General features: G+C 33.2%; 1 protein-coding gene across 1 annotated transcript in view; it reads right to left on the reverse strand.

Annotated features, from left to right (window-relative positions):
* USP34 (ubiquitin specific peptidase 34) overlaps positions 1-12,823 on the reverse strand; it is a 194,938-nt gene that overhangs the window by 107,392 nt on the left and 74,723 nt on the right. The window contains 5 exon segments of the mRNA XM_029937436.1: positions 3,317-3,526; positions 3,913-4,013; positions 9,586-9,733; positions 9,830-9,956; positions 12,660-12,819. Coding sequence (XP_029793296.1) covers positions 3,317-3,526; positions 3,913-4,013; positions 9,586-9,733; positions 9,830-9,956; positions 12,660-12,819 — 746 coding nt within the window.

Raw genomic sequence — 12,823 nt, forward strand, 5'->3', positions numbered from 1 at the left:
ATTCAGTAAATTGTTATGTCAAAGTAGTAGTTTTTCAACTTGTTATTGGATACTTTTTGGGAAAAAAATAGTGACCTGGAAATCTTCATACTTAATTCAGGAAACTTCAAAGTGAAAATATCTGTTTTACAAAGCCATTCAAGTAAAGTTCAAGAACATTATCAGGTAAATATTCCAACTATGACAAAGTCTTGGTCAAGTAAAGCCTTGACCTTACACATTTGGGAAAAGAGTACCTCTTTTTCATTTGTTAATCCATCTTATTTTCCAATCTCATATAAGCAGAGATTAAGAAGAAAACAAATATTTTTTTAAAAGTTTCTTTTTTTCCATTGTCATTTAATTTCAACTCTGTAAGATTCTGAGATAATAGTAACTTGAAGAATGTTTCAGAAAACGTTTAAGAAATAGATAGGCAAGTTTCTCAAAAAAAAAAAAAAAAAAACCCAAAAACTACAGTACGACCCCAAGAGGTAAATAAACAGCTAAAGCCAAAATTTACAATGTTGGAATTTTCCACAGAGTATGAATTTCTATTACTGCTGCTGTCGTAATGATTTTTTGCTATAATACAAAGGGATGCCAAAGGAATCTACTGTGTATCTATAAAAAGTTTAGTTCTTTCCATGCAATGATATAAAAGCTAGTGTATCTGAAAAGAAGCAAATCTTAGAGTTTCAAAGTATCCTGTGCTTTTCACAACCCTAATGAAGAGAAGCAACCCAAAGTAGCATTTTTAGTTTAGTTGGGGACATGGCACTGAACATTCTTCAGTAAAATAAATTCATTCCTGTGTAAACACCAAGTTTAAAAGACAAAAATTAAGGCTGTACTCTGTGCAAAGAAATAATTTGAAGGAAAAAAATTCCCAGGTGTAAATAAATCAATGTATCTGCTATGTTATGACTAGAAAGCCCCATAATATGAGTCATTCACAACAAATGTCCTTTAGTTTTATTTTTCAACCTTCTACAAGCCCCAACTATTCTTGGAACAACAAAGGAATCCCACATCAACAATGGTGTACTTGCCACAATGTTCAAGAAAGTATCTGCTCAAAACTGAATTCTTCCTCTACAGTTCAGCCTCATGGGGACTACTACCATGGCCTATTCACCACACCTCCTACCTCCAAGTCTTTGTTTCTCTAATACATCTACAACACTAACACCTATATTTTGTTTCTAATAACCCATAAAAGATTTCATTTTGTTGCTTTAAAACATTCCATGATGGGGCGCCTAGGTGGCTCAGTCGGTTGAGCCTCCGACTTCGGCTCAGGTCAGATCTCATGTTCGTGGGTTCGAGCCCCATGTCAGGCTCTGTGCTAGCAGCTAGCTCAGAGCCTGGAGCCTGCTTCCGGTTCTGTGTCTCCTTCTCTCTCTGCCCCTCCCCCTCTCATGCTCTGTCTCTCTCTGTATCAAAAATAAATAAAACATTAAAAAATTGAAAAAAAAAATAAACCTCTAGGAAGAAAATATCAAATATTTAAAAAAAATAAAATAAAATAAAAATAAAACATTCCATGATAATGGCAATGCATTTTACAAAGAAGAAACATCTCATATGGCCCTTTGTGGGATAGGTTCCAATCTCTCTTTCAATTTTTTTAATTACACTATACTCACACTCCCAGTATTTGGAACTTGCCATTCACTTTTCTGTGAATCTATAATGCTTCTCTTTGCTCGTAGCAACAAGGCCCAATTTGAAAGACTCCCCTTTTGCAAAACCTTCCTCCAATTTTTGTTCCCTAAGTTTCCACATCTGCATAGCAAGCCTCTAGAAAACTGAAGAATTCTTCTAATTACCTTCCTTTTAAACTGTCCATACAGTGCTGACATTAAGTAAAAGGTCATTAAATATTTAAGGTATAAAAGACAAAAGGTTAAAAAAAAAAAAAGGAGGCTCATGGGCATCTGTTACTGACTATTCTGCTAGAGCAAAAGAAGAATTTCTTAAGAATTTAAAATCTTGCCACCACAACAGACCCCAAACTATGAGGAATATGACTCCATAGCAGTTACCAATGCATCTAGGATCAAACCTATCTTGTAAAGATGGAAAAAAAGTCACTTAACATTCCTGGGAAAGAAACAATAGTAGTACTATTTTATATGCCACTCAATCTCAAAATAATAATTCATTGCGTGAGACACATGAATGAATATTGTGTTAGGATAAGTCCATTTAAAAACATTAAAAATCTATTAGTGGACTAATACTGAATCCTTTAGGTTATCTCACGGTCTTTAAATACCATATTTTCAGTGATTACCCACACTTTACTTCTTTAGACCAAACCACTTCTCTGAGCTCCAAACACAATTATATCTGATTCCTTGACATCACCATTTAATGTCCCATGAACATCCATTCTTCATCTCCAATGGAATCTACCCAATTGCTCAAGCCAGAAACATGGACGCCATGTCCTATTTTCCTTCTTCCTGAACTTGAGTCTATCCTCACTCCTAAACCAATCCACAACCAAGTTATGTCGTTGTGACCTGCAATCCTCTTAATCTGTCCACCTTCTTCATTCTATTCCAGGGCACCGTCAGGGCTTCTTTGAACTAGTACATTAGGTTCCTTATTGCCTTTTCTACTTTTACCAAACAAATCTACTACCTTGAAAACCAAAATCAGAATGTGTGTTCCTCCCTCTGCTTAAAACACCTTTCTGCTATTGACCTTAAAAGGTGAAAAGAAGTCAAATAAAAATAAGTTGCATGGTTCTATTCACCTTTCCTATCTTATTCCTCTCATTCCTCTCCCACTAGCCTCCACATTCTACTCATTATTAGTTCTCCAACAATTTCTAGACCTGCCTAATTCCTTGTATGAAGGGCTTCAGGAATTAGATTACTGTATGCAGGCAATCCCTCAATTGACTTCATTTAGGTGGCTCCTTTTCATTCTTTTAGCTCAGTTACATATGGTTTCCCTCAGAGAAACTGTCCCTGACCAAATAATATATATAAAATGAGTTTCTGCCTATTACTACTCCCTAATAACAGTCTTAGCAGATACCTCTATCTAAGGTTTAGCTGTTAGTTTAACCTGAATTTATCTGCCAGGAATATCAATTATTTATCTTCCCACTAGACTGAATGAAGGTTGAAACTGTGCCTAATTTGGTCCTTGTAAAACAATACTTAAAACACACTATGCCTGGATCATATTAGGCAGTTACAGTTAAATATGTAATCAATGAATAAATGGACCCACAGGTTTTACTGCAGTTAAGAGTGCAGTATTTTCCACTCAACAGAAAAACAAACAATACACTGTAAAAATAAAATGATACAGTCACCTCACTATCTTCCACTGCCACTTTTCCTGAGGGTGGTTTAAATGACGCAAGCATTTCTAATAAATCAAAAAGAGTAGTTAAATGAGGTTCTTGTAAAAGCAAAAGCATAGGAATGTTGTCCTTCTGAGGGGGTGGTAGGCAAGATGCTGGCAGCTGAACACCTTCCCCCTTCCGTTCTCTCCGTGGTGCACCCAAAGATACAAATACCATCTATAAAATAAGAGCAAAGGGGACAAGTATAAAACTAAGTATAAAATTAAAGTATTATGTATAAAATTACTTCACAAAAAATCCCACAAAACTTCACATACAATTAAAACAAAAGCAATAACTGTTTTTGAAGGATATCTTCAAATATTCAACTGCTGAGTTTAACAGTCTATAGATCATTAAAATTTGGGGCACCTGGAGGGCTCAGTCAGTTAAGAGTCTGACTTCAGCTTGGGTCATGATCTCACAGTTTTTGAGTTTGAGCCCCACATAAGACTCTTCTGTCAATGCAGAGCCTGCCTTAGACCCTCTGCCCCTCTCTCGCTCATGCAGGCAGCGCCCCCAAAATCAGCAAACATTAAAACTCAAACGACATTTGTGTGTACCTGCATATCCTTAAAACCAAGCTCATGAAGTGCTTTTTCATCATAATCTGTTGTTAACTCATGTCCAGATGAAATCATCCTGACAGGTCCCATAAGGCCTCCTTAAAAAAAGCAGAAAAAATTAAGTGAACATTTTTATAAAAATTAACTTATTTGCTGATATGAATACATGGTTACAGTATGTGAGCCTTCCTCCTAAGAGCCTCATTTCACTAAATTAATCCCTTACTCTGCTTTATCTTTTTCCAAAGTACGTACCTAGCATCTGACACTATATATTGGTCTCTCCTTAAAAAAAAAAAAAAAAAAAAAATTCCCACTTTCATAATGGCAGACATTTTATTACACTCAGAGATGATTTCCCAGTACTAGAACACAGCAGGCATTCAACTTTTACTGTTTAATCCATCAATTTTTTTAAAAAAGGAAATGCTTGACAGAATAGGAAATTAAGCAAAATGATGAAATATCAGAGGAATGATTTAAACTTAAGTATTGTTCAATTTTATAAAATTCATGTAAAAAAATTCCATTGGATGTACACTACACAGCTGAAGAATGACTACAGTCAGGCTACTGCTTTCCATAATGATCCAATTTTTCACCAAAACTGTATTATAATGTTTTAAATGTTTAAAAGCTAGAACCAAAATTCATCTATTACCCTCTTTTGGTTTTCCTCTCAGAACTTCTGACACTGTTTAGTGTATTCACAGTTTATTATTCAGAGTAATTTCATCAAATTTAAAATAAAAATTCCATTAAGATTTTAGAATACATTATGACATAAATTAACTTGCTAGGCATGTCCACTTAGTCAAGCGTTCATTTATATATCTCAATAAAAACTCTACATATAACTTCTAATACTTTGGCAGATTTTTATTAACTGTCTTTTCTACCTTACTGAGATAATAATACAATCTATGATTACTGATACATTTTACAATATTTAGATTAAACATCCTTAGTTGTGATGGAGTGCTAATATATAGTTTGCTTGGTTCCTAGTGTGTAGATAGCTAGATAGATAACTTTGTTACATAGATAATATAGATAATTTTGTTTTAAAGAGAATTAAGATGATTAGTAATTTATTTAGGCTCTTGGGTTCTATTTGGTATGAGATAGGCCTACACTTATTACACATTAACTTTTGATTACAATGGTTTGAGGTGGCTTTTACAATTGATGGAAGTTTCCATATTTTACCAGTTTCTTTAAAAAACTATATTTATTTATTTATTTAATTTATTTATTTATTTATGGGAGGGGGTAGAGAGAGAGAGGAAAACAGAGCATCAGCAGTAGCTTCCTCTCTGTCAGTGCAGACCCCAACGCAGGACTTGAATTCACAAACTGTAAGACCATAACCTGAGCCAAAAGCAAGAGTTGGATGCTGGACTGAGCCACCCAGGTGCTCCTCTTTTACCACTTTTGAAAGCATCTTTTTAAACACAAAAACTGCTTATTCCTTGCAGAGTTCTGAAAAGAATTACTAACTTAAAAAAATTTTAAGTCTTAATGCTATAAATATTTCTAAATAAGAAAAAGTAACAAAAAATCTGATAAAAACCTCTTATGATGGTATATTAAACAATATATCTATATTTTATCCTTTGAAACTCCAATAAAATGAATTTAAAAAATTTTTTAATTTATTTTTAAGAGGGAGAGACAGAGCACGAGCAGGGGAGGAGCAGAGAGAGAGGGAGACACAGAACCTGAAGCAGGGTTCAGGCTCTGAGCTGTCAGCAGAGTCCAATGCAGGGCTTGAACTCACAGACTGTGAGATCATGACATGAGCCAAAGTCGGATGCTTAACCAACTGACCCACCCAGGCGCCCTATGAATTTTTAAAATTTTATTAATTAGGGGGGGGGGGGGGGGGGGACCAATTTTGTAAGCTAAAAAGCAAATGAAATAATAACTAGCAAGACACCAAAAAGATAAATGTCAAACCAAAAATAGGCTTATAACCTGTTATTTGACTTATACTGATTTAACAGAGAAAGATCAACACCTGCCAAAGACCAGGGAAAGCGGGAAGAGAAAAAAAGAGAGGGAGAAGAAGGGGGAGAAAGAGAAGAGAAACAGAGAGGGGAAGGAAAAGTGGGGAAAAAAAGGGCAATTCTGTGATCTATGAGACGTTAATAGTCTAGGATACATTTAATTAGAGGCCCAGAAGATAGGCTGAGGGGAAAGAAAAAAGAAAAAAATATTTGAAAAAAATATATAATTGCTAATCTTTTTCAAATATGGTAAATATTATAAACACAAGAAGGCATATTAAAAGCAATCTGCTGAAAACCAATGTCAAAAAAATTTCTTGGGCTGCCTGGCTAGCTAAGTCAGGAGATCACACAACTCTTGTTCTCAGAGTCTTGAGTTCAAATTTCACTTTGGGAGTAGAGCTTAGTTTTTAAAAATTTTAAGACCAAAACAAAAAAAAATTCTTTAAATTCAACCACAGTTACAAAGACATACTGTATACAAAGGATGAAAGAAAAAAAACCAAAGACTTCCAATCAGAAACTCTACAAGCCAAATGACAATGGGTAGCCATTTAAAGAAGTCCTGAAAAGAAAATACTTGACCTAGAATTCTATATCCAGTGAAGATATGCTTCAAAAGAGAAGGCAAAATGAACTTACAGAAGTTTGAGAAACTATATCACCAAAAGACTGAAATAAAAACATTTTTAAAAGCTGTTCATTAGAAGAAAAAAATAAAGAGAAAAATCAAATGGTAATTTTGATCTACATATGGGAATGAAGAGTGCCAAAATGATAAATACATGGTAAAAAAAGAGAAAAGATGACAAGAAACTAATAAAAAAAATAATCAGATAATTTGCTACACAGTCTGGTTAAAATGCAGAAACATGAAGTCTGGATTTTTGAAGATTCACTGATAAAAAAAACCCACAACAACATTAAAAAGGTATGTCAACCATGAAAATAGGATGTTCAAAGAACAAAAAATGAAATGTTAGATCCTAAAAGCATGACAGCAAAAGATGAAAAACTCAAAAGAAGGTTGAACAAACTAAAGTTGAAAACATCTCACAGCAAGTTTAGTTAAAAGTTGATTAAAGAAATGAAACATGAAAAAAAGTAAATTTTGAATTGTCCAAGAGATACAACATGTAGATGATAAAGAATTCCTAGAAAGAGAAATTATTAAATAGTGGACAGGAAAACAATAAACTAATTCAAGAAAATTTCCCCAAACTTAAAGATAAATGATGCCAAATTAAAACCTAAAGTACCCATCACAATAGTTGAAAACAGACCTAATACTCAGACTGGGTATTACAAAATTTCAGAACAAGAAGACTGATTAAGCCCTACAAAAGAAGAAAACAGAATATATTACACATGTTGCAAAGCAAATGGCTTGAGAATACTGGACAGCAAGAAGAGAAGCAAGAAACGCAATGCAGCAGTATTTCTAAAATTCTGAGACAAAACCACTTCCAACCTAGACTGTGTACCCAGCCAAATTACGATTTAAGTATAAAACATGAAAATTTTTGATTATTCAAAGAATCAAAACTTTACTCCATCCAATCTCTCAAGATGCTACTGAATAACTGCATTGTATTCCAGAAAAAAACACAAAAAGGTGAACCAACAAAAAAGATATAGGATACCCAAAAAAAAAGGATATCCCATATAAGACAGAGGCAGAGAATAACCAGGAAGATGATAAAATATATCATACTGTTATGGATCAGATTTAGAGAATAAATAGTAAGATCAGTGATAATAGAGAAATGCATTACTGAGGGGCCATCATGATCAAAATCTCTGCTACCTTTATGATATCTTCCCTGAGGAAGGAATGGCAAGTGGACCTGAATTGGATTCTTATCTGTACCTGATCTATCTTCACCATATGCTGGTGAAGTTTCTACTTTCATCTCCATGTCCTATTACCTGATATCTCACAGAAGATATTTTTCCTTAGTCTATTCCTGAGAGCTGAAATGAGTCATGAAGAGATTCGAAAAAGTAAAAAATACCCAAAACTCTATGACTATATTTCTGTTAGGAATTCCAGTGTCTTGCCAACACTACACAGCACGATGTTGTATATAGCACAAGACCTATACTTGAGAACTTTCCCACTGATATCCTCAGATGAAGCTTTAAAAACCTTTAAGAGAAGGTTAAAGTAAACACCCCCTTTAGCTTGTTTCCTTCTCTGATCCTTGGTCTAATAACAACCGTACTACCCTTTTCCTTTATCAAATTTTTGCTTATCAGTTTCACAAAACTAAACACATTTTAAAGGAATATACACATTAGAGGTAAAGCTACAAAGAACACACACAAAAATAATAAGCTAAAAAGTCAAGACATTGTTAAAAAGAAGTGGTAAAGAAGATATTAAAAAGAGATACACAAATAGATTCTAATGATGTTCCAGTTCTTACTCTGGATGGTATGCACATAGAAACATTTCATTTTATTATTACTAATTTCATATTCTCTTTGTGTAAAATGTATTTCATCATCCCAAAAGAAGGTACCTTTGACCAGAAAATCTCATAACTAGGTATTTAGCCCACATGCTTTCGATGATATATGTAGGTGTGGAGATATTCTCTGTGGTACTGTTTGTAAATGGCAAAAAAAAAACCCAAAAACAAAAACACTGCAAACTAAATGTCCATTAATAGAGGAAAGTAAAACACATTGTGGCACTACCATATTATAGGATATGTAGATTTAGTAAGAATGAGAAAGATGAGGTAACTTTTTATAGGCACTATAAATAGAATGTTACTATTTGTGTTTTAAGTACATGAAGATTCTTCATCTTGGTATCTCTTAATGGGTAAGAAAACAACAGCAGCATTTGCCACAGGAAAAGGGAAACGGGTGGTTTAGAGATAGGGATAAGGAGGGACACTTCTCAACATCTCTAGTACCAAGAATAGTTATTAATTATTTGAAACAAAATTAAAGACCTGATACTTTAGAAGATACTTGTGTTTCCCTCTAAAACATGATCCACCTTACTAAAAGATGCCAAAGAATCACTGCACACAGGCAGACTGAAAATCCTAAGAGAAGCTTTTAAATTTTAAGATTTTTTTTCTAAATATATACTTAGCCTATTACATTTTACTTAAAATTTAAAGACTTGAAGTTTTTGTTTCAGAGGAAAATGGTTGTTCCTCTGATTAACTCATATTTTATGTGCTAAGGAAAAACACTAAAATTGCACTAGTGGGAACAGTAAAGGAGAAATCAAATACACCTTTCAGACCTACATGAAAAATGTTTTAATATGATACTCTTTTGGAGGGAAGGGGAGATGAACAGGGTGTATTATTTTCATATTCCCTAAGAAAAAAGGGAAACAAAATGTATCAAAATGGCAAAGAAAATTTATTGGGTAACACTGGGTACATGCCTAAACGTATAACTCCATTATTACTTATCAAATAATTTCTAAACAAAAATTTTCTGATAAAAATGAGGAAAAACATTTACAAATAACATCTAAAGCAACTCTTAACTCTTCCTTATGAATCAATGTCATGATACCAAAAGCACGGGGATGGGAGCTATTAACATACTTGGTAGTCTTAAAATCAAAGGTTCTAAGTTCATATATAACAAAACCTGGAAAATATGAAAATTTAAATATTAGACTTACCAGGAAACTCTCCCTTTCGGCTGCTTTGACCAAACTCCTGAAGCTGAGCTTGTTGATTTATTTGTTCTTTCTGTAAATTTTCATACCAATGAGTTACTTCAGCCCTAAGATCTGCTACCTGGTCACTAGGATACATTTCAATAGTCATCTGAAATATGAGATGCAACCAATTTAAAAATACAACAAAAACAGATATTTGAACTGGAAAATATTATCAATTTTGAAACTAAAATTGTGTAACTACCTTGTCAGGAAGTCCAGCTGGCTGGCATACGACCCTGAGCGGCAGGGACTGTTTGTCACTCAGTGCTTTCAAATGACTACTTATACCAGTGCCTTCAATTTGCCACTGTCTGAGATGATAGGCAAACCTAAAATACACAAAAATCACACATAAGAAGAATATCATCTTAACCCATATTAATGTTACAGAAGTTTTTAATATTTCACAAAATGAAAAAGCCCACAAAAGGTTGTAGCATATTTCAATTTACTCTACAGCACTAAGTTTAGATTCATCAACTGAATTAAACTTTAATGTGTAAATACACCTACGAATTCCTTTAAAAAAGTTTCCAAGAAAAATTACTGGAGGGGAAAAAAACCCATGAAGATTACTTATTTATGTTTTTTAAAGGGGGACTGGAGGGAAGTCGTAGAAGCAAGAGGAATTTAAAGAAACAAACTAATCCAGAAAGTGAAATGTCAAGTTTTCCTTCCTACATTCAGAACAGGAAAAAAAAGGATTAGGAAACATTTTTTTCAGAGACAGAAATGTATCCTAATAAGTATATGTTAACCAGCCTAACAGAATTTGAGTGCTGATTCCAAGATGGCCAAAATTATAAAATAAACCACAAAGACTAATCTCTAGGGAGAAAGGCATCTAGCAGGTCACTCACTAAATATTGTCAGTTTTCTAACTGACTTTCAGTTGTTGAAGACAGGATCCAGGATACCTGAATTTAGTTAAGAAAAGAATTATCAATGTCAAAAACTACCCAGCAATTCTAGAATAGAAGGACATAAAGTAAAGGAATAAATGGACTTGATTTCCTAGATGGTATCCAATGCCCAGCTTTTATGGCTGAGCAAAAGAATAATCTTAAATCTTCTGAGGCCGGATTATTCTTGGTTGTGGGTGGGAGGACGGAGGGGAAACAGCCTTCTGTGCTGCAGGATGTTCAGCGGCATCCTTGGTCTCCATCCATTCACCATAATGCCAACAGTACCCCTTTCTCCCTTCAGCTGCGGTAATCCTAAGTGTCTCAAGACACTACCCATTCCCTGGGAAACAAAATCACTATGGTGGAGAATCACTGTTTAAATTATAACCTTTCTTCTTTTCATAGAAAATCCTTTTTAAAAGACAGTTTTATTTAGTCTCTTAATATAAGAAATACACAAACACTCTAATTATATTCTCATTCTATAAATGTTAGGCAATTTTAAATTAGAACTAAGCACACTGACTTGAAATTGTACAGTGATACTACACAAAGATGTGCATGAAAATACCTGACATATTTTTAAACTAGCTTAGTTTTTCAAATATTCGATTGTTTCCTATTTTCTCTATGTAGCACCCTAAAAATAAATATTTATGTAAGTTCTTTATACCAACATTAACTTCGAGAGTGAAACATGAACAAATATAAATATGTGTATCAGAGGATTCTATAATCATTTTTCATGAGTTAGAAAAAAATTATATATCTCAGAAGGGATTTTTGAACTGAAATTCATTCAACTTACAAAAAGCACCACTGAAATTTAATTTACTTTTAAAGACTTTTAAACACTTATTTGAAAAACACATGTAACACTGAGTGAGGACTAAGAGTTTGAGCCAATTGGCCCTTTTTGGTTTATGGTATTTAGACTCTGCAGCACAAAAGGAAATTCTGGAAAAATACATATCATCTCACTAACAGTAACTATCTCTAATAGGAAGAGATAGATTACAATGACTTTAATTTTCTGTAGCATTACCCTTGATAAAATACCTGAATTTATTATAAATAGTATGTATTCTTTTTATTATTTTGAATAAGACACAACACCACATTTGCTTAATTATATTTTAGAATGGTAAAAGTTATGAGGCACCATGATGTTTCTGTTCAAAAAAAACTCCAGAGTTCCCTTACACATTCTTTAAAAACATAAGGAATTACTTAAGTATAATTCCCACAAATTGCAATAATCATCAAAAGAAAGAATTTTGCAATGTCTAAATATATTAAATCATGAAGCCATGTTATTTATAAGGAATGTGTAGAATATCTTTTATTATTCAATATTTCCTGATATTTTAGAGTTTCAATAAATATCAATTGTATGACTCATTATCAAACTAAGCTCTGAGGTTGAAAGATTAATTTTAACAATTTTTTCCAACACAATTCTTTGTATTTTTACATTTACTCATGATTTTTAACAAACAGAATTTCTTAATTAAAACTATCTACTCACCTTTCATTTCAGTCGATATATTCATAAATGTTAATTTGCTTTATTTCTGTATTACACAGGGTATGTCTAAATTAATTATACAGATATTCATTAACACAGAATTTTTTGATCATGTTTCCATGGTAAATGGAAATTCAAAATTAAAATACTGTCTCCTAGTCCAGGAAGAAAAAAAAACAGCAAATGAAACAAATGACTCAACTTGATTCAACTATGAGAGATTATTTGATGTTCTTGGTGAGGGTTTTAGAAACCTTTTTTGTGGTGGTGTTCTGTCTTTCAATCATAATAATACTTTCTTAGAGGTGGAATTCTTTCTAAAGATTCTTATTCATGCATATCCTTTCAGTGTTTAAAAAATTTTAAAGCTCTACAATAATTACTGGGAACCTATATTGCCTATTTCATGGCAAAATGGTACATATCATGAATAAAAATACTTCTATTACTAACCCTTCACCTGTGGTAAGTTATGCTTTCTACCTGCCCCAATAAAACCTTCAGTTTAATTTTAAGAATACTTTTGTACATGTCAGCAATGGGAAGAAAAAAAAAAGAGCTTGAAATTCATTGTTAATAATGTGGTATAAAAAAATTACCTTCTCCTAAATGCTTCCAGATGTGTCTTCAGCATAAGGAGTCCTCTTTCTATAACAGTGAGACTTGACTGTGATTCCTGTTCAAGACTGCTAGAAGCTATCATAAGACTCTCCATACACTTACTAATAAATTCTTGCTCCTTCTCCAAACCCGTTTTACCTGA

This window comes from Suricata suricatta, chromosome 4, assembly GCF_006229205.1.
Source record: "Suricata suricatta isolate VVHF042 chromosome 4, meerkat_22Aug2017_6uvM2_HiC, whole genome shotgun sequence".
NCBI lineage: Eukaryota > Metazoa > Chordata > Mammalia > Carnivora > Herpestidae > Suricata > Suricata suricatta.